Source organism: Cuculus canorus, chromosome 1, assembly GCF_017976375.1.
Source record: "Cuculus canorus isolate bCucCan1 chromosome 1, bCucCan1.pri, whole genome shotgun sequence".
NCBI lineage: Eukaryota > Metazoa > Chordata > Aves > Cuculiformes > Cuculidae > Cuculus > Cuculus canorus.
Window position 1 is genome coordinate 195,390,113 of NC_071401.1, and position 23,050 is coordinate 195,413,162.

General features: G+C 43.6%; 1 protein-coding gene across 2 annotated transcripts in view; it reads left to right on the plus strand.

The window, feature by feature from the left end:
- The first annotated feature begins 1,593 nt into the window (after positions 1–1,593).
- RSBN1L (round spermatid basic protein 1 like) overlaps positions 1,594–23,050 on the plus strand; it is a 52,173-nt gene continuing 30,716 nt past the window's right edge. For both annotated transcript variants that reach the window (XM_054057858.1, XM_054057864.1), the window contains exons 1-2: positions 1,594–2,187; positions 16,269–16,382. In XM_054057858.1, the coding sequence (XP_053913833.1) occupies positions 1,650–2,187; positions 16,269–16,382 (652 nt within the window). In that variant the 5' untranslated portion in view covers positions 1,594–1,649. The remainder of the gene's footprint in view (positions 2,188–16,268; positions 16,383–23,050) is intronic.

Below are 23,050 nucleotides of genomic sequence, written 5' to 3' on the forward strand. Positions count from 1 at the left end.
ATACTGTGTCCAGTTCTGGAATCCTCAACATAAGAAGGATATGAAGCTGTTGGAACGGGTCCAGAGGAGGCTACAAAGATGATCAGAGGGCTGGAGCACCTCCTATACAAGGACAGGCTGAGAGAGAGTTGGGCTTGTTCAGCCTGGAGAAGAGAAAGCTCCAAGGAGATCTTATAGTGACCTTTCAGTACATGAAGGGGGCCTACAGGAAAGTGGGAGAGGAGCTATTCATAAAGGCTTGTGGGGATAGGACAAGGGAGAATGGGTATAAACTGGAGAGGGGCAGATTTAGACTGGACACAAGGAGGAATTTCTTCACTATGAGAGTGATGAGACAGTGGCACAGGTTGCCCAGGGAGGTTGTGGCTGCCCCATCCCTGGAGGTGTTCAAGGCCAAGTTGGATGTGGCCTTGGGCAGTCTGATCCAGTGGGATGTCCCTGCCCATGGCAGTGGGGTTGGAACTACCTGATCTCTAAGGTCCCTTCCAACCCAAACTATTCTATGATACTATGAAAAAGACTAGGTGTTCTAAACTAGACACACAGGATAATGAATCTTGAATGTTTGAGAAGGCCAAGCTGGGAAAAAAACACCTGGGAATAAGCGGATTGGAGATATAACTGAAAACGCTCAGGAGAGTGTGGAATAGACAAAATAAAATATCCTGTTTGTCTCTTTAGTTCGGGAACTGAAGAGCTGTATAAAGATCTGCCTGAAAGAGAGAAGCCCGGGCACTTTCTTAATTTGACCCCCATATGCTGTGCTGATTAAAAGAACACTCTTAGGGAAAACTGCGAGGTGTGCGTCTCCTTCATCGCCACAGAAAATATTCTAGCAGTGCCTGTAACCATAGGACAAGGGGTGATGGTTTTGAACTAAAAGAGGAGAAGTTTAGACTAGGTATCAAGAAGAATTTTTTTCTTTGCCGAGGGTGGTGTAACAGTGGCCACGGGCGGGGGGGGGGGGGGGGGGGGGGGGGGGGGGACGGACGGACGGGACTGCCCATCCCCGGGAGCGCTGGATCGGGGTCTGGGAGACCTCGAGCTGGAGATGTCCCTGCAGGGGGTTGGACTGGGCGGCCCGTAAAGGTCCCTTCCAGCCCAAACCATCCTGTGGTTCTTTGTACGGGTGCGGCACCTCTGCCAGGGCGACCGAGGAACGGCGGCGTTCCCAGCAGGGCTCCCCTTCGCCGTCCCGCAAAGCCTGGGCAGGGAAGCCCAGACCCTGAAGGGCTAAAGAAATCAGCTCGGAGCCGAACGCATCCGAATCGAGCCAAGTGGAGCTCTACAGAGCCGAGTGGAGCCGAACGGATCCGAGCGGAGCCGAACGCAGCCGAGCGGAGATCCGCAGAGCCGAGAGGAGCCGAACCGATCCGAGCGGAGCCGAGCACCGCCTCCCCGCTCCGTCCTCGAGCGGCTCCTCCCCCTCCCAGCCAGGCCCGCCACCCCCACTCTGCGCTGCGCACTCAGCCGAGCCCGCTGCCCCCAATCGGCCGGGAGCCCGCCCCCCCCTCGCCTCGCCATTGGCCGAGCCCGCTGTCCCTCCGGCGCCTGCTCTGTCCATTGGGGCAGGCGGGGGCGCCCCGGCCCCTCCCTCCCGGTTCTGTCGGTTGAGGCGAACCCGGAGTAAATAGAAGCAGGAGCCCAAAATGGCGGAGCCGCCGAGCCCCGCTGGCGGCGCGGCGTCGCCCGAACCGTTTGGCACCAGGCCAGCCCCGGACGCCAAGGGCTCCCGCGGGTCGCAGCCGGCCGCCAAGAAGATGAAGGGGGCGGACGAGCGGAGCCCGAAGGGCGCGAAGCGCGTCAACGGCGAAGGGGGCGGCGGGAAGCAGGCGCTACCGCTGCCGCCGATCGTGCCGGGCTTCGGCGGCCCCGCGGCCTGGGGCTTCGCCGCGCTCCCCTCTGGCAGCGCGGGCGGCTTCGCCTTTCCCCCGCCGCTGCCCCGCAAGCTGCTGCCGCCCGTGCTGCTGCCGCCGCCCGCCCACCAGCACCGGCACCACCGGCACCGCCCGGGCCTGTCCGCCGAGGGCGGCGCGGCCGCCAAGGCCAAGAGGCCCAAGGAGAAGCGGGACAAGGAGAGGAGGAAGCACGGCACCCTGCCCGCCGTGGCCCCGGGGGACGGCGGGGGCCTGGGCGCGGCGGGGCGCGAGGAGAACGGGGAGGTGGTGAAGCTGCTGCTGCCGAAAGGTGAGGGGCGGGGAGGGTGTTGGGAGGAGAAGGAGGGGTTGGAAGGGGCAGCAAGTCCAGGGTGGTCATGATGTGGGGGACCCGCGCTGTCTGCATTCGGGGGGAGGGGAGTCTGGGAGGAGAGGGGAGGGTCTCTAAAGGGCAGCAAGCTCAGAGTGGGCATGATGTGAGGGTCCCTTGCTGCCTGCGGCTGGGGCGGGTCTGAGAGAATAGAAGAAGGTTTGGGAGGAGAGGGGGAGGCCTGGAAAGGGCAGCAAGTCCATGGTGGTCGTGGGGAGGGGGTCCCGCCCTGTTCGCAGCTGGGGGGAATCTGGAGACGGCAGAAAGACCAGAATGAGCATGGTGTGAGGGTCCGTCGCTGTCCGCAGCTACAGGGGAAGAGAGGTGGGGTCTGGAAAGAGCAACGAGCCCAGAGTGATCGTGGTGCGAGGGTCCCTCGCTGCCTGCAGCTAGAGGCGGGGTCTGGGAGGAGAGGATTAGAGAGGAGAGGGTGGGTCTGTAAGGGGCAGCAAACTCAGAATGATCATGGTGTGAGGGTCCTTCACTGCCTGCAACTGGGAGGCGAGGGTCTGGGAAGAGAGAGGGAGTCTGGAAAGGGCAGCAAGCTCAGAATGAGCAAGGTGTGAGGGTCCCTTGCTGCCTGCAGCTGGAGGGGTGGATCTGGGAGGACAGGAAAGGGTCTGGGAGGAGAGAGGGGGTCTGGAAAGGGCAGCAAGCTCAGAATGAGCATGGTGTGATGGTCCCTCACTGTCTGTAGCTGGAGGGGGTGTCTGGGAGGGGCAGCAAGCCCAGAATGATCATGGAGCGAGGGTCCCTCGCTGCCTGCAGCTGGAGGGGGTCTGGGTGGGGATGGTGGGTTTGGAAGAGGCAGCAAGCCCAGAATGGGCATAGCAAGGGCGTCCCTTGCTGTCTGCATCCGGTCGGGGGCTCTGGGAGAAGAGGGGGGCTCTGGCAGGAGAGGGGTGTCTGGAAGGGGCAGCAAGCTCAGAATGAGCGTGGTATGAGGGTCCTTCACTGCCTGCAGCTGGGGGGGGGAGTCTGGGAGGAGAGAGGGGGTCTGGAAAGGGCAGCAAGCCCAGAATGATCATGGAGTGAGGGTCCCTCACTGCCTGCAGCTGGAGGGGGGAATCTGGGAGGAGAGACAAGGTCTGGAAGGGGCAGCAAGCCCCGGGTGGGCATCATGAGGGCATCTGTTACTGTTCACAGCCGGTCTGGGGTTCTGGGAGAAGAGGGGGGCTCTGGAAGGGGCAGCAAGCTCAGAATGGGCGTGGTGTGAGGGTCCTTCACTGCCTGCAGCTGCAGGCGGGAGTCTGGAGGGAAAGGAGGAGTCTAGAAGGGGCAGCAAGTCGAGGGTAGTCATGGTGTGGGGGTCCCGCACTACCCACAGAAGCAGGGATGATCTGGAAGGGGCAGTAAGCGCACGGTGGGCAGGATGAGGGGGCCCGGCGTTGCCCGCAGCTGGAGAGGGTTCTGGGAAGTGGAGAGGGCTGGAAGGTGCAGCGAGCTCATAGTGTGTATCGTGTGGGATCCATCCCTGCCCGCAGCTGGTGGGGAGTTCTGGAAGGAGGAGAGGGCTGGAAGGGGCAACAAGCCCACGGTGGATATGGTGAGGGGGTTCCTTGCTGCCCGCGGCCGGAGGGCGAGGGGAGGCGGAAAGGGGCAGCGAGCCCACGGTGGGCACGGCGCTGTACGCGAAGGTGCCCGGCGGTGCCGTAGTTGCCGTGAGGCAGCAGGAAATGGTTGTGGAGCTCGGGTCGAGCCGTTCGAATGGCTGCCGGCTCCTGCCCTTGCCCCGGGCCCGGGCAGAGCCGCTCCGCGGGGCCTCGCCCGTCGCTCCTGCCGGGGTCGCGCTGCCGTGGGGAGAGAGGAAGGCAGCGGCGGCTCAGGCTGCCGTCAATCCTGTCAAAAAAGAGGGTGTGGAATTAGCGATGGCGTCAGCTAGAAGCTGCCAGAGGCCGTAGGTTTTCTTACCTATTAGGGAAATAAGGGTGCCTGGTAATTAACTAGAGATCTGCCAGCAAAAGTGCGTTTCTGTCGTTGCTGTGGGGAGCAAAAGTGGAAAAGACCCCGTGTTACAGACCCCCTCCCCGATTTTAACATTAAATCCCGGATATCTCATTTACTAGGCTTTTAATTTTTACCGGCCAAGTCATTGAGTACTAGAGAGCATGCAGTTAAGATTTAAATACTTAGACTTTCAAAATCTCATTTAGTTGCTGTTTCAGATTTGCTTTATTTCCTGAAGATCACTGGGCTAAAATCTTCCAAGAAATGCTCGAGGCCTTCAGCAGAAGGAGAGAGAGTGCTGTGTTAGTTTATTTATGGGGCTGGACAAAAATGGCCAGGTTAAACAAGGTATTAGGCTAGATTCCTGCTCAGATCTTTGCTGATTGTGATCAACAGTAGATGCTTAGGAAGTAAAAGAGAATACAATAATATGTTTTTATTTCCGGTGTATGCCTTCCCAGTCTCCAGTGACCTTAAACCAGATGTTCATGCTTTTGCATCTACATTGAGATAGGAAGAGCTTAAAACATTCACTCTGTTACCTAGTTTAAGCAAGTTTCCTTTCTTTCAAAGGAAAGGTAAATTGTGGCTGTTATGTAGGCTTAGATTACTTTGTTTGTAGCTTATACCTGTACTTATAGGATGAGCCAAACTGTTAGAGAACAATTATTAATATGAGTATGCCTTTTTGTCTGTTGGTTATGTTGCTTTTTCTTTTTGGTCAGCATGTTGCCTGCATCTTTTTGTTCTTGGGATCTCGATACCTTTAAGTATGTTATTTTAGTAAGTTTTAGTAAGTAGTTATTTTATTTTTTTCCCTTGTTCCTGTCCAAAAGATGACTTAGGAAGAGTCTTCAGAAATGACAGTAGACATTTGATGTTGGTGAAGCAGTCTTCTTTTCAAGGGTAGCTGCTAAGAAACACCCCCAATATCTTCCTAGCAAGGCTGTGAAAATAATAACCATAGTCACTCAGAATGTCATCATGTCCTACTAGTGTTACACAATCATGTTAATTAATATCTGAGAACAATATTACAATAACAGGATGAAATATTTTTGCACATTGGTAAAAAAAATTATGATAGTGATGGTGTCAACTGAATAATTATTATTTGAACCCTCCTGGAAGCAGTGATTGGTCTTTAAAGAGGAGATTGTGCACACTGTATTTGGAAAGGATATTTTCTCAGAACTTATATATTAACAGATGCAACTACTTGATGTTTTAGTTGCTGTTTGCTCAGAACAGATCTTTTCATGTTTCATTTGTTTCTGGAAAACCTCAGTACAGGCAACAAATAACATTTTCCAAGACAAATGATTCCTGTATGGCGTCTGGGTCTCCAGATTTCTGTTTAGAGAAAGTGATTTCTGTAGCTAAAATTTTATAGTGTTTTTATATATTTTCATATATAAATGGGAAAGCTTATATTCATTAAACTGTATGTCTTTGCAGAGAAGGCTGTAAGAAAGTGAAGGATGCACTGAGTCTTCTGCTAAGAACAACCAGCCTTTTTAAAGTGGTTCTGTATTTGACTGTAGATTAAAGAACAGGTTTGTGCTGTTAATTCTGTGAATGTACTTTTCAGAGAGGAAAGGAGAAATGCAGTTGTGATGCAGGGAGTAAAGAATGACTGGAGGGAGGTGGGCCTGTCGAGTACTAAGTAGGCAAGGAAACTAGGAATGATAAATTAGGGTAGAGTGGTGAAATAGGAGGACTTGTGTGTTGGGATGGCTAGAACTAAGGAATAGATGAGAAGATACTATAGAGGCTCTGGTTGTAGCAGTGATGAGCAATGTGGAATGAGTGAAATTGAGATATTGACGTGAAAGTGGGAGGAAATAGTATGCAAAAGCTTTCTAAGAGGAAGGTGATTCTGATCTTGTTCTGCGGCAAAGGGCATCTGTGTAGGTGCTATAGAGAAGGCAAAGAAGGTGTGCTGGTTTTGGCTGGAATAAGAATTATTTTTCTCTGTAGTAGCTAGTATGGGGTTATGTTTTGGATTTGGGCTGGAAACAGTGTTGATGACATGGGGAAGGTTTAATTGTTGCTGAGCAATGCTCATGTAGTCAGGGCCTTTTCTGCCTCTCTCACAGCCCCGTCAGGAAGTGGGCTGGGGCTACACAAGAGGTTGTGAGGGGACACAGCTGGGACAGCTGACCACAACTGACCAAAGGGGTATTCCACACCATATTCGTCCCAGCATATAAAGCTGGGGGAAGAAGGAAGTGTGAGACGTTCGGAAGGGCATTTCTCTTCCCAAGTAACCGTTAGAGGTGATGGAGCCCTGCTTTCCTGGAGATGGCTGAATACCCACCTGCAGATGGGAAGTAGTGAATAAACTTGTTTTGCTTTGCTTGCACATGTTGCTTTTGCTTTACCTATTAAACTGTCTTTATAACAGCCCATGAGTTTTCCTCACTTTTACTCTTCTGATTCTCTCCCTCATCCCACTGAAGGGGAGTGAGTGAGTGGCTGTGTGGGGCTTAGTTGCTGACTGGGGTTGAACCATGACAGAAGGTAAGAGGAAGGGTAGGAGAGTGGAAGATTTTGGCCCCCTACAGAGACAACATCAGGGTGAATTTAGAGGATTTTGTGTAATAGTAGAACTGCTACACATATCAGCGTTGCATCTGCCGAGGAAGAAAAGATGAGGGATACTAGAGGTGCAGAAGCCTCTTAAAAGAGCAAAATGATCTCAAAAGCTTAGCATATGAAATGGGTTGTTTTGGGATTTCCTTGGTTGTTTTGAGGCTCTGCAGATGGAAAAACTCCATCTTCCTGCTCTTCATAGCCTCAGTGGAGGTGCATTGCATGTGGCTACATGGGATGGAGTGGGATTCCCAACTGAACTTTTTACTGATAAGATGCCAGTGTCTATGGGTTGGAAGGAATGGCAGTTCTGAGGGGTGAGGTGTGTGCATACTCTGCTGCATGTAGCAATTATGAAGCTAGGAGGAAAAACTTGACCCTGGTGAGAGAGAGGGAGGGCCTACACAGACCTCAGTGGGGAGAAACCGAGGGTTGAAGCTAGGGGTATCACTGGATAGAATGGCGAAATTTTGTCTCTTGGAATGCATGGGACTCCAGTTTAGACAAGGTAATACAGGGAATCAGCATGTGTGGTGATGTGGAGGGAGTGTGAGACTGGACTTGTAAAACTCATCATAGGAGCTTTGAGTAGTAGTAATAGTGTTTTCCTAAGGCTAGTTTATTTACTGTGATGACGATGAGAATGTTGACACAGAGGAGGAAAAGTTTTTTTTCTCCTACCCTTCAGAAAAGCTGATTACAGGAGCTGATGTTTGTCACTTGCTTGCAATAATTATTACCAGATAAGAGAGCCTGATTTTGAGGCACCTCTCTTTCCTAAGTGATAGGAAGATGTTAAGCTTGGTTATAGCCAAGATGGTTGATTTGTTTAAAGCTGTTTAAAATGTTTGTGTTTTCTTCCTTGAGAAGTCTTCATTAAGAGGCTTCTCTGGTCTTTGAATTATTGGAAAGACCTTTAACTTTGCAGAGTCATAACCCAGGCCTTACAGCTTGTGTTTCAGTTAAATGAATGAAGTTGAGTGAACCCTTCTGAGATGATCTAGTATGCAGAGAACCTGGAAGACCATTTTGCTATATGCATGGTTTACCTGCAGAGAAGAGGTTTAGACTGCTTAAAATAGAGCTTATGTTTGCACTTGTCACCTGCATTCTGATAGTAGAATTAAGTTGTATAACTGTTTTGTTTTAACACATGGCGTGAATCTGATGGAAATGATTGCTGTTCCAGTTTATGACCCTTCTGATTCAGTTTGTCGTTCTGCTCTAACAGTTCATAGTTGAAATTGTTTTCTTAACAGTGCAAAGCTCAGCTCTGCCACTCCTCACTTTGTCAGATGATGCCTGCCCGAAATTTTTTTTGTTTTGGTCCCTAGACTTGCTGTAAGGTGTGATTCAGATGCATGATCCATCTTTCCTTTTTTTTCTGGCCACTTCTGTGTACAATTTCCCTCTCTGCCTATTTTTTCTTTCTTCTATGATGATCCATTTGCTGATAAGATTATCTTAGTGTGCAAGCAAATGCAAAGTGAGACTGGTATTTTTTATTTGCAGATGGGAGTTGCCGTATGAGAAAGCAAGCAGAATGTGGTTCTGTAGCTCTTGTTTTCACTTCTGGTCTTTTTCCTTTCTTCTGCTATCTTTGAAGGATGTATTAGATTGGATTTCAAGTGAGCATTTACCGGTGATTCTTCTGGTAACTTTCTAGCTTGGGCTACATGATGCTTCTGGGTTTTAAGCTTTCCATAAATAGTACTTTTCAGACTTGTTACATTGGGTTTGCACCTGGAGGGACATTTGTTTCATAGTTTAGGATTTTCTTCTTTTCCCCTGCTTTAGAGCTGGGGCCAGGCATCTTGCTAGTTAGGTTGTCTTTTTTCTTCTGCTAAATATTTCCTTCTGTGTGGCTTGACTCACTTCCCCCTCCCCCCTGCCAGACACGGTAAATTCAGCTGTCATTTTCACGCTTCTGAGGCCTCTTGATCAGTCTTTTTTTAAATGCTTTTCTATATTCCTGTTTAGATAGCCCGCTGCAAATGCTTAGAGTTATGAGTGTGTGGTGTACAAGAGGAAGAGAGACTTGTCACATTTCTTTTGATGTTTGAGATTTTATGGAGTTTAGTTTTGAGAACTGATAGTGACATTAAGGTAAATATCTAATGTTAAGGATGACTTTGGAAAAGTGTGTCCTGCCTCCTGAGGGGCCCCTTTACTCTTCTCATTTCTATGAAATAACCATGAAGGCTTGCTAGACAGAACTAAATCTTCTGTTGTCTAAGCTGGAGAACAAAGCAAATCCCTCCTGTACCCCAGAGTCCAGCTCAGTGTGTGTTTTATGCAGCAGAAACTTATTCTGTTTATTCTGTTTGTAGAATAGTAAGTAATTTTTTTTTTTCAGTTGAAACAAGATCAGTAGGCTGAAACATCAGATCTAAAACCTCTTGTAGAGGCCTTGTTTGCAGCTGTCACGTTCTCCACTACCGATTTCTGATGCAACTCCCCTGTGCCTTAGCTTAGACTTGGCTCATTCAGTTCTGCATGTAGAAGGTCTCCTTTAGGAGTGCAAATATTAGAGGAATTGCAAAGATTAGATTTACATTTCTTACAAATGCGTTGATTCTGAAAGGTGTCTTCCTTCCAGTTTGCTGAAGGGCTTGGGGGAAATGCTCTTGCCTGGTAATGGGATTTCATTAGTAGCATCTTGGATTTTAAACTTTAATTGCTGAAAGGAATATCATCCAAATACTCCTGGTTATTGGAATGGGATTTTTTTTGGGTAGGGGAGTAGTGGTGTCTCAGAAATACTGTATGGTGTTTAACGTTCATTAAGTCAGGAAGCCTGCTCTCCTGCATGCCTTGTATGACTTAATAAACATGCAGGTGTCAAAACTGTTAACACAGTGGTGTTAAATGTACTTCATGTATCTGTATAACCAGATAATCATGGCTTCTTGAGGTTTTATTTTTATGTGTATTTGTATAAAGGGCGGAGAGTGCTGATGGAAAGAAGAACGACTGATGTTCTCGTACTCTCCTCCTGTTCCCCTTTCTGTTCATTTCACCAGTGCTGTTGGTGTTAACCATATTGATGGTGTCTGTTAGCAGTAGTTTGTAAATATTATGCCTAATGTGTAGTGGCACGCCCTTAAAGGGGAGAAGAGAGAGAGAGAGAGAATACTTGGAACATGATTTGTGACCGACTACTCATGTGGGTTACCATCTGGAAAACTCCTGCAAAGCAGCTGCAACTTTTGGCATCTGACACGGTTGTAAAGCTCGGCTCTTTCAGTGCTGAAACGGACTTGCTTGAGCTGCTGCCTGTCTTCCAGGTGTGAGTTTCACAACGTGACAGTGACCACATTGCACGTAATCGCCTCCAGAGCATTTCCCACTTGACTTGTTCTCTGCATACTCCGTTTACCTTTTTGTCTGTAGAAAGTCTGCAGTAGCGATGAAGATCTGGTTACTTTCTGAAATCTGAATGGTGTGCTCTATGAATTTGTGTTCCTTTATTTGCTGCGTAGGAAATAACTGCAATCATTTTGAGAAGGTGTCTGCCTAGTTAGGAAGCAGAAACCTTTTTCTGTAGCCTTTGCTTATAAATGGCTGTTTACCTTATAAATACAGTTTATAGTTGATTTTTTTTAATTTATGTACTTAATCCAACATCCAAAAATGTAGATGATTTTGGATTTGAGGAGGAAGTATGCATTTCACTCTGAATTAATTCAGCTAATCATGTGGATTCACTGTAAAGTGTAAACATTCTTTGGATGCCGTTTAGGAAGGTGAGGTAGAAACACTAATGGAATGCTTCTTGCCTGTATATTGCACTTTATCAAAATTACTGCTGTTACTGCATTTCATTCATGGGTGTACTATTTCTATGACATTAAAGTGAAAGAATATGGACTTCGTGGTGACACATTGTGAACTTGAATGAGAGGTCAAGAAATCTCTTCATTCCTTGTATATATTTTATTACCTTTAGATGGGGATACCTATTCCTACAGAAGACTGTATTTTACAGAGTTTACGCATTACGCACTGGCTTATTTAGTAGAGTAAAAAAATAACTATCATAAGAGACTTCTTTTTCCTTCAGACAGTGGAGCTTCAAAGCTAAGGAGCAAGCCTAGCTCTTGCTGGACCTTCTAGAGCTGATCCCTGCCATGCTTGAAATTTTTTGGTTTTTTTTTTTTTTCTTTTTAACCCAAGTAGAGAGTATTTACAAACTCCGTTTAGCTTGTGACCAGTTATTTCCTAAGCAGTGTGTTTCTTTGTCAAAAGCATAGAAAGCAAAAGTGCATTTTGCTGGTGGAACAACTTCATTAAAAGATAGAGGGTTCTTCCATTTTTGCCCTGAGATACAAATTGCTTCAAACTTCTGGCTTTTAGTTTTAGTATACTTTGAGGCACATAAAGGTGTGGGAAGTCCTGTGTGTGGTGCAGGAAGAGCATGCAGTGGGATGTGAGAAGACTAAAGGTTACTATGCTGCAACGTTTGTATGTATGAGACATTTGTATGTAATAATTACTGTGTTTTAGTCAAAATTGTCCATAATGTAGTAGTTAAAAACACAGTGTAAAATACAGATTAATGTGAGCAGACCGGAATAGATCATCTGCTCTTTGGGGCTAGTCCCTGAAATTCATGAAATGAACAGTAAGATAACGTTTTAAGGGCTACTGACTTCTTTGGGCGTTCAGTGTCATAAGGGAGCTGTTGCAGCAATGGTGAGCATTGGGCTAAGGCAAAATACCTACTGGCTGTCTCAGTACGGTGTAGGGAGTAGAAATAGAGACATCAGTCATGCAGCTGTGGTCTGGCCATATTGAGAGCTGGTGCATTGCTTAGGGTTTTGGATGATTTTAAGACTAAGGATTTTGATATGAGGGATTTGCTGATACAACAGCAAGTGTTAACTGAAATCTGTAGTAGAGGAACTGGTGTTTTCCCAGAGAGATTTGTTTAATTGCTTTTTTTTTTGTTGTTGTTGGTATCTTATATGGCTCTTAAGTATTCTTTTCTGTCATTTCAGATGTGGTTCATGGCATTAAAATCAACTTTTTCTTCTGTTGGAAGGATGAGGATACTTTTAAGATTTGATATTTTTTCACTTTTCAAAGTAGAGGATGCTTTTGTATCTATTTTGATCCATTAATAATAAAAATAAATAACCCACAACCCCCCCAGCAAACAGCTGAAATGTAGAACAAATGCTCACATTTAGTACCTGACTAATCTTCTGATTATCCCTTACCAGAACAAACTTGTAAAAAGGGAGACAGCAAATAAATCGACTTAAATAAAACTGAAGTTTATATTGCTGGGATTTTTTTTAGTATCTACTAAAATGGAAAAAAAATTATTGAAATGTAAATATGCTTAGGTTTCTTCACTTAAAAATATTGTATAATGTTGATTAATTTTGAAAAGATGGCTACTATATACTTTTTTGTGGTTTCCTGCAGAACATATGTTATGCCTGTTCTTTTTAATTTTTCTTGCGTTAACCTTTTATTTAGACTAGAACTTTTTAAAAAATCCCCCCCCCCCCACTCCCTCAAAGAAAACCAAAATACCCACACCCTTGTGGAAAAAGTTTCCAATAATGGACCACAATATTTGGTAAGTTGTTCCTGTGACTAACTTGTGCCTTTGTTTACCCCCCCATACGCAAAAAAAGAACTGTAATTTAACCACTTACGGACTAGGGATGTCACACTTTAGCTTCTGGCCACTGGTACGTCTATATTTGGGGTTTTTTTAGAATGAAGAACTTTTATTAAAGCCTGTTTTCTCTGTTGAGTCATATTGTCCCTTCACCTTACTTTGAATTCAGATTATCTCTGCATTAGCATTTTGAACTTAAATTTGTTAATTGCTTTTCTGAAGCTTCGATTATTTTTTTTATTGTGCAAAAAACCTATTCCAACTGCAGTACCAACTGCAGTGCTGTGACATACGGAGTTAATAGCTGTTGGTACTTGATGTTCTCTTGTTCTGATCACTGACCATTTATTTCCCTGGAGACTCTTTCATCCTGTTCCCCATGACAGCTCAGGCCTTTTTGTTTTTTAAATTTGTTAGGACTAGAACTGTTAAAAGCTAATTGCAGAATATTCTGTGGGCACAGAAAGATGAGTATAAATGTCTCTGTATTTCGCTACTGTGAGGTGCTGTTGCCCCACAAATGAAGTAGAGACCTCAAGTTTTGGATCAGCAGTAGCTGTTACCCGTAAACCTCAAAAAATGCTGTGTAAGAGTGTTCCAAGTTTTATTAACTTGTTCAACAGAACAAGTTTTGTCTTGTTTTCCCTTGCCAGCCTCACTTGCTTGTTGTTTATTCAGCGACATGTAGATTGTTAATTGCTTAATATTGGAGGCATTTGTTCCAAAGCAGTTTTTTTTTTTTTTGTGAAGAATTTTCACGTTATTGTGTTGAGAAAGTGAGATTTGGACTTATTGTGTATGGCTGGGGGGAATGGATACCTTATTTTACAGGAAGGTGCTTGGAGAGGTACTCCTGTGTGGCATTTTGGAAAGTCCTAAGAGCTCTAGCCTGTATTGAACTCTATCAACTTTATTAGGCAGCATCATATATTGGCAGCAATTAGTATGGCAACTATGCTTGAAGAGTTGCACTTGCCCTTCCTTGTCAGAGATCTATGCCATTGGCATATTTTAATCATGTTCATTAACTAAAATGACAATTGGATGCTTCTAAATTTACTGATATTGCAGAGCCAGTGTAGCTAGGCCGCAAGAGATTTTGTAGTAAACTCAAATGTGAAAATGATTTGGTTGATTTTCATCTCTACATCTCATTGAAAGCTGTGAAATGGAATATTATCACTGAGGAGGATAATCTACAGAATATATTTTGAGAGTTGTGTCGAGTTCTGCCAGCCAGACTAGAAAATCCTTACTTTTACTCATTAATTGAAGACATTTGAAGTGAAAGTTGACACAAGTTTTAATCCATGGACTCGTTTCAACTTTTTTTTTTTAATTATGTATTTTGCCTTTATTTCAATATTTATGTATGCTTGTTTTAAGGACAGCTCTGCTATCTGATGCTTATCTGTTCTGTGGGCTTTGAAGGAGAAACTTGAGAATTTGTACATTTAAATCAGGAATCTCAGTTGTTCTTTACTTGCTTTGGGCTGTACACTGGTTTCATTACCGTACTGTGATTTCTAAAAGGGAAATAGTTAAGTTTAATTTATTTCAAACCTGCATTTACATTGTATGTGTAGCCTCTAGGAATGATTTGCTTGTGATTGTTGCTGGAGGAGGTCACAAGACACTTCCATTGTTTCTTTCTTTCTGGTACATCTCACCACTGACTCTGCTAATTGCTTTCTAGATGTGAAAATAAACTAGAGGCTCTTTAAAAGGTTTCGGTTTGTTCGCTGTCCTTACTTATGTGTTGCTTCTGACAAAACTGGAAGATTCATTGGCCTGTTATGCTTTTCATGAGCCTGCAATAAAGGATTCTTTCAGCCTTTCTCCTGGCCTTTGTCAACAAGGCTCAGCATTTGTATGTGCTCTTCAATCTTTCTTGGAATCATAAGTGATAGCAGAAGTCGTGTGCCTGTTAACAGTACCCAAATGTTGAGATAAAATCTAGCTCTTCCCATGATAATTACAGTCTTGGCTGAGTTGAACATTCAGTGCAGGTTACAAATCAATCTTGAAGTTACTGCCCACTTGCTGAGTGAGTGCTTTCAGTCTGTTACTTAAACTGCTGTTATATAATTTATTTCTTACTTCATACTACTAAGTTGCAGGAGTATTACAATTTGGGGATTTCTTCTGAGGAGGAAACAGAGTGGAGAGGAAGATTCATGTCTGCTTAATCTCTTCCTAGAAAGTACAGGTTTGTGTTGCTTAGGAAGACTTGTTTGGATTCAGTGTTCTGCAATACAGATGAATCTGCTTTGTCATCCTTTCTCATTGAACCGTTAGAAGGCTGTTCTTGTATGTGTTTTTCAGTTGCTTAGAACTAAGACTTTCATACAGTTTTAAGCACAGCTACCTTATTCCTTATTTCTTTTGTGCCACCAAAGCTTATCTTGATCTGCAGATAGAAATTATCTATCTCAATTGCCATATCTTTTAGGTTTTGTTTTTCTTGGACTTTTTCCAAAATACCTTCTTCATCCTGACAGCTACTAAGGTTCAAGTTCTGTAGCCTTGCTAGAAAACTGCTACAAAGAAAGATGTGAATGCAGTGGAGTCATTATTACATATATGGATTACCCTCAACTCTTTGCACTTTTTGCTTAACTGTTAACTTGCTTTACAAATAGTTTGGTTATGGGACACTATATTGCCTTCTAGAATTGAAGGCTTGTTTTGGTTTGGTTCTGAGGAATATTTCTGATTTATTAGTAGTGGTGATATCTCGTGCTTCTGTTTTGTGTGAGTGCTTGAGGAAGAGTAATTGGATTTCTCTTTGCTTCCATGTGGGGTTTATAATATGAGTGCCATAAATAAAACATCTCAGCTGTATTATTAAGAAAGCATTCTGAAGCATAACATTATATAGAAGCTTGAAATCGGATTTCCTCTTTTCCTGCAGAGGATAAAAAGCCCCGCAAACTCTTGAAGCAGGTACTTGGCGTCAAGCCAGGAAACCAGGCATGAAGTGCTGGCCACGGTGCATCTAAGCCTTGTTAAATCTGACTTCTCTAAATGCTTAGCTTCAAAAGTAAATCTAAACTTGACTTGAAAAGATTACTCATTGAAATTATGAATTCTTCCGGGTCTGGTGGTGTTCATGTAGAAAGTATCCCTAAAGTCTCTGCTTTTGTATGACAAAGATTTAAAAACCTTGAGTGACGTGACAAGAAAGTAAAGGAATAATGAGACTGCTCAGGTGAGCTGTTGCAGATGGGAGGCAAGCAGGGGAAGCGCCAGTGCATTATGTTTGCTGTGCAAATACAGCATGTTTCACGTGTCTCTGTTAATTACATCTTAATGCTAGTGATACAGTAGTGTAGCCTGAAAAATTAATGTGACAGATTTTGTGGCTGACAAATCAAGTCTTCATTCCAAGCTACTTGGAAAAGCCTTTAAGTTTAGACTATGTGGAGATAGTTACGTGAGCTTTCTAGTGTGTATGTTTGCCCAGAAAAACACAAACTCTGCTATTTCTCCCCCTTTCTTTGCTAATGCAGGTAACTTGAATTTCAAGAAATAAGAGCCGATTACAGATGCAAAATAAGAGCGAAGTGTAGTAGAAATAAGCAAATATTTGTGGACTGTATACAGCTAATGTGCTGAATGGTTGCATTCAGTTCTAACATAATAGAAATAAAACTTGTCTGAGTTAAATAGGCTTATGCTGGATTATGCAACAGATAAAATATTAGCTTTTCATATTATAAGTACTGGAATTTCCTTGTAACTCCTCCTTTTATCCTCATACTAGACCTTACATAAGAGTAATGTGAAACTTGCACGTGACAGTTTTCCGTTCCTACTTAATTGTTCATTATTTGCATTTCAGCCCAAATCAAAGAAAAAATTAAAGAACGGGAAAAGAAGCAAAAAGAGAAGAAGAAGCACAAAATAATGAATGAAATCAAGAAAGAAAATGGAGAGGTCAAATTATTGCAGAAAGGTAGGTTGAAGCTATGTAGTGATATTTCTTGCTAGTTCTTCAAAATCTTTGTGATTGAAGTGGATGCTGAGTTTTAATAATGTAATTTTCAAGTAATTTAAATTGTTTTCCCTGATTAGTTGGTATGAGAGTTAGAAATTAAAATGTCACTGTAAATGTTATTTTTTTGTCAGCTGTGTTAATTGGGGACTGGAGATTAAAAATATAACTGTCACTACAATGGTGCTTATACAGTAGTAGTAAAGACCATTTCAGGGAATGATGTTGATGATACCTATGTCTGCAGTTACTGAAGAAGGTTGTTATATATTGTGGAGAATAAAAGTGAATCCATGTCCCTTTATATCCAACATTAAATTCGTAGAACAAATAACTGAGGAGTTTTAATTATGGAACTTTGTCAAATACTAAAGTATTATATGCAACAGACAGTCTTCATTTTGGCTGCTTTCTTCAATTTCATTTACTGTAATGGGATGTAATTAAGCGTATGTACTCACACTTGCTTGTACATCCACCGAATCCTAGAACTGTGCATTATTTGAGATTGGAAGGGACCTAGTCCAACGCTTGCTGCTCAGAGTAGGGTCAACTATAGTAGGTTGGCCGGCACTATCAGACTCTGTATCTCCAAGGGCAGAGGCTCCACAATTTCTCTTGGCAACCAGTATCAGTACTGGACCACTCCTGCAGAAAGTAGTGGTGGTGTTTTATGTTTAAAAGGAATTTATTTTATTCCAGTTTGTACCCTTCTTGTCCTGTCACTGGATATCTCTGAAAATAGATCTGCATCTGGGGAAGAGTAACACAGTTGCAGGGGTATCCAGGGGTACATACTGGGGGCTGACCAGCTGGAAATCAGCTTTGCTGAGATCTTTAGGGCTGTGACAGACAACAAGCTGACCATGAGCCAGTAGTGCACAAGGCCAATCGTAGCTTGGGCTGCTATTGGAAGACCTTTGCCAGCAGGTTGAGGGAAGTCATCCTCTACTGGATACTGCTGAGGCTGTGTCTGAAGTACTGTGTCCGGATCTGGGCTCCCCAGGACCAGAGAGGTCCGGATGCACTGGAGTCAGTCTATCACACAGCCATAGGTGGTGAAAAGACTGGGGCATCTTTCCTATGAGGAAAGGCTGAGGGCTGGGACTGTTTAGCCTGGAGAAGATGAGGCTCAAGGGGGGTGTCTTACCAACGTATATAAGCACCTCATGGAAGGTAATGAAGAGGATGGAGCCAGACATGTCTCAGCAGTGACTGGTGACAAGACAGGAGGCAATGGACACAAATTAACATGTCACATTTTCTGAAGGCAAGAATAAAAATTCCTTATGGTGAGGGTGGCTGAGTATTGGCAAAGGCTGCCAACAGAGGTTGTAAAACCTGACTGCATGTAGTCCTGGACAGCATGCTTTAGGGGACTGTGCTTGAGCAGGTGGATTGGAGTAAATGATACCAAGAAGTTCCTTGCAACCCCAGTGCTTCTGCGAGTCTGGCTACATCTTTACACCCTCTCATCAGGTATTTGTATGCACTGATCTAGTTCTACATCCTGTCCCAGCCCCGCTGCTTTCTTTTTCTCCTCGCTGAACAATTCGTTGCTATTGGCCTCTGCTTATGCACATGATGCCCCTTAATCATTTCTGAGGCTCTTTGCCAGACTTGCTCTGGTATATCTATGCCTGTCTTGGACTGGTGAGCGCAGAACTCAAGACTCCAAATGTGTCTCGCCTCTACTGAGCAGAGGGTGGGAATCACCTCCTTCAGCCTGCTGGGAGTGCTTTCCCAATCCTTCCTGTCCAGGAGGCTGCTGGCCTGCTTAGCCACGAAGGCACGCTGATGCCTTGTGTCCAGCCTGCCCTCCACCAGAAAGTTTCTGTCTGGCAGCTCTCCAGCCAATTGGGTCCCAGCCCGTGCTGGTGCACAGGGTTACTCCTCCCAGGTGCAGGACTTTGCCCATCCCAGCGTTAACTTCGTGAGACTTCTGCTGGCCCATTTCCACAGCCTCTCAGGGTTCCTCTCACTGGCAGTGCAGACTGCTGGTGCATCAACCACTCTTTCCAGTTTTGTGTCACCTGCCAGCTTGCTGAGGGTACGCTCTGTGCCCTCATCGCAGTTAGTAATGAAGATGCTGAACAGTGTTGGCACAAGTATCAATGCCTGGGCTATTCCAGTAGAGACTGCCCTCCAACTGGACTTTACGCTGATGATCACAACCCTTTGAGCATGACAGTTAAGCCAGTTCTAGATCCACCTCGCTCTTCAGTTATCTAGGTCATGCTGCATCAGTTTTTCTGTGAGGATATTGTTTATTAAAGTAAACCAAATTTTTTCTATGTTATTTTTAGACTTTGCTTTGGAAGTTTGGAACAAATTCCTGATCTATTTTTCTGTTATCTCCTCTGCTGTTGGATTTCATTTCTGCTGTTGGATTTCATTTACAAACAAAAACTGGAAACCCTCAAAACAAGGCATTATCTTCAACACGTTTGTTCGAGGTCAGAGGCATGGCGCCTTCTAATTACGACATCCCGTGTTATATTCAAGGCACAGCTCCATGTATCTGTGTTAGCGACTTTGACAGCTTAAAACCTGTGTTGATCAGATCTCAAGGTATCAGCTCAGACCATGTGTAGGAATGTGTAAGCTGGTGACTTCCTGTGCAGAGAACAGATGTGGCTTATCTTTGATGAGCATGGAAGGAAGTTTGTGGTTGAGATACTGGGCAACGCTTAACTGCCTCAACAGTGAGGTTCTTCAGGTTTTGTTTGCTTCCAAGCCTTTTTTTTTTTTAACCCTGTGTCCTATTTCTCATGCCATTCAGCATATGATGTGAAAGCTGCCAAGATAGCAAGTCTTATGTTGCAGATATAATAAATGATACCTGATGAGGAATATTTGGCCTCAAATGGTGCTTTACTTTTAAGTTAATATAGCAAAGGCAGTGGGCAGAGGCTGTGCTAAAACTCTTCTGCTGTTCCGAGCTAGTTGAGTAGCAGGATAGGTTATTCTTGTAGAGAGCAATACTACAAGCATATTAGGTGCCTCATCCCTGTTTCATGGGTCTGACATGTTATCAGTCAAATGTCATGTTCTATGTTTTCTTTAAGATGTTGGCAGGAAGTTTTTTGTAGAGGCTATGTTTGGTTTGCCAGTATCCTGCAAAATTGAGTAGTATTCTCAGTATCCTCCTGTTTCAGGGAAAGAGGGCAGTCTGTCAGGAGAGCAGTTATTAAGAGCAGGCAGATTCCCTTCAGTGTGTTTGTATCCTGTTTAGAATGGCAGCTCTGGATGTCTCCTGTTGCCTTCCAAAAATCTGACTGCAGATGCTTATATGTGCTGAGAAGTTTGTGTAACATTTCCTGATTCCTTCTGCTGATCTAGCTTTAAGTCCTGGGAGCTGAGGCAAGAGAGCAAAGGCGAAAGTGCTTTAAAACGCAACTTCCTGTATGTGCCAGTGGTCAGTGCCTCTGTGATCTTCTCAAACATTATTAGCTCTTCGTATAAGGATATCGTTTTTCTATGGAACACAAGTTAAGCTCCAAGCCCTTTTATTCTGAGTTCAAAATTCACTGTCTGGGCTTAGGAACAAAAGTTTGGAACTTGCTTACTTTCCGTTTCTTTGGGGTTTTGATTTTGGTTGGTGTTTTTGTGTGTAAGAGGCTACAGTGCTGGTCTCCTGAGATAGCTTATTTTCTTCTTTATTCATTAAATCTGTATCTTGCTGTAAAATGTTAATCCAGGCATCTAATGAATGCTTTTTCTTATGTTGAGAATATTGTTAGTGTTTGGATTTCTGTTCTTTTTTCTTTCAGTTTTGTGATTTGCTTTTGTTGAGGGTGAGGGGTAATAGAGGTAACTGCCTGCCTGACTCCAGGCGGTTAAACTAGCTGTCTGAGTTAAAAGGTGGCTACTTATCTAAGACAGGTCAGTGCTGAGGGCCTGGTGCATTTTGAGGGAGAGCTTGTGCATAAGCCTGATCTTGGTCCTTTGAGCTGAATGAGGAAGACTGGAAAGTCAGGGATGTAAGCTGTTCTTCTGCCAAAACTTAGGTTGTCATTCTGTTGAAAACAATAGTAAAACTTGCCATTGTCGGAAAAGAGTAATTCTTAAAAAGAATATTTTTACAGTTCCTGAGACTGCTAAAGGAAACCTTTGACTCTTTCAGAAAGCCTGATGGCTTTTCTAATGCATCTAGAACAAAAAGGTTTTTTGTGATCCTTTTGCACTCACAGATGTATTCTGTGTAGAATAAGGGTATATAATTACCCCTTTTTCTCTGTCTGTTATGTGGAAGGAAGAGCTCAGTTCCTGCATAAAATCTTCTTTGCACATGCCCATTGTTCATAATGCAGGAAATGTAAGTGATTTAAACTTGCTTTTAAAAGAATTTGCATAATGAAAAAGCTACCTTGTAGAAGCAACAAGTTTCATATGAAAAAAGTCACACCAATGTGACATGGTTAGGGGTTTCTGGAGGTCCTGCAAAATGAAAAAGGATCAGTGTTTACAAAAAGCCTAGTCCCATTTGTGTTTCCCCCTTTTTTTTTTTTTTAAAAAAAAAAAGACAGACAGTCCTGTTTTTCTCATTATTTGTATTGGAGCACAGCAATTCCTAATAATGCAGTAGGAGAAATTTTCAGTGTGTGTTTCTGCAAGATCAAATGCCTTGGTTTGTGGAATGCCAAAGTACAAGGAAGAAGGGAGAATGAACATCTTTTATCATGCTCGTGTGAACATCTGTAAGTACAGATTGTTTTCTAAAGTTGGGTTTTTTTTTTATTCTTCTGGGAGGAATTAAATTTATTTTAACTGTATATTCTTATGAACATTTTAAACTTTTTATCGATCGGTTTTGCACAGAAGTAATGTGGAAATGGGTATATTTAGGAGGAGTCATACTGTGTGCTTTGGCCTGTCTGCTATGTATTGTCTTTGGGTGTCTGTAGGGAAAATGTTTAAGGATTTGTATGTAATGCGCTTTAATTGATGGGACATTGAGGATATGGGAAGGACTTGGGTAGGTGCAGGGCTCACAATGCACCACGCTGACTTGCCTGTAATACTGATTTTACTTCATGGTTCTTACGCGCACCCAGTTATCAACTTCTACCAATAAAACATGAGTTTAGAGTGAAACACAGGGGTAAAATACAGGTAGGATATATGTTATGGCACCGAGAGCAGAGCTCTTCTGACTACTGGTGGGCCTCAAACACTTTTCAGAAAGAATCGTTAAATCATTTGCTTGCCTTTTGTGCAGTGTGTGAATCACATTTCCAAGTTTTCTGGAGATGTTTTTCTTACTGTGTGCTCTTGGTTCCTTCCTGCCCCTTTACGCGACTGATTGGTTTCGATGCCTAAAGTTGCTGCTGCCTCCCTGACTCCTTCTTTTCGGTTGGTGCATTCAGTTGTCTACACATGCCTTTGAGAACCTAAAAGTGCTGAACGCAAGCAGTCTCTGCTGTTGTCCAGGCAGGGTGAGACACTGCCAGCGCATTTGGTTTGGACTGGAATGGGTGACAGCTGGAGGCGGAGCTGTGCTGTGATATCTTCAAAGTACATCTTGCTGGAGGTGTGGAGCTTGGAAAAAAGACTTCTGCAGCATTAGTGGAGTGAAAGTCCTTTTTTACCACTGCCTGCAGAATCTATGCAGATTAAACGATTTCTGTATGATCTTTTTGTTGCTGTTGTTGGAAGAGATCTGAAATATTGCTTTGAAGGCTGTGAGCACAAATTGTGATAGGCTGTGTGTAGCATATGCACATTATTTGGAACTTTTTATGGTGAATGCAATGGAAATCATTGTAGTTTTTTAATTACTTCATTTCAAAGATAAGACTACAGAGAGAATTTTAATGCTGTCACATTTATAGGAGCTCTTCCTTTGAGAAGAGTGGTTTTTTTTGCTAGTAAATGCCTTGTGATTGTATTGTGTATGAAGTTGTTTCAGTTCTAATTTCCATGCCACAGATTAATTAAAATACTATGATGGTCAGTTCAGTAAAGAGGTCTGGTTCTATGTGGTTTACTCCACTTTCTGTAAGGTCCTTCCATAGCAGGATGAAAAATGCCAGTAGAGTAGTGTGTTTGCTACCTTTGCTGCTTAAAGTGGAAGGCTTCATTGAATTAAGAGGATTAGATCACGACTTTGTCACCTCATAGTGTATTTTTAAGAGTCAGATGTGTGGGAAATTGTCTTGCATGATTCCTGGGACAGATTCTTGCTTTCATAGTTAGATCTATAATTTTGAACAGAAATGTTTTGTTACTCTTTCCCCTTCCATGAGTTTCTATCCTTTCTTTAAGTGGAGTTTCTGGTATGGTTTTTATTTTAAGTGTTTATTTGGAGAGTAGAGATTCAGAAATATGGAAGGAGCAATAGGTTACTGCTTCTTAAAATACTTTTATAAATTATTTTAAATCGTTAATCTATAGTTTGTATGTATATTTGGTGTGGTAAGGCAGGTGTCCAGACTCCAGTGGCTGTAGACTTTGTATTTTCTGTTGTACAAGAACTAACTGAAAATGTTTTAGAGATTTATATGTTTTTCTTAGCACTTTATAAATCTCTCATTATTTTACAACATCTCATTGAAGCTTTCATAAATGCAGTTGTCGGAAAGGCTTTGAGAGGAGACATGTTAGGATCTTCCTGTCTGCCTCTGATG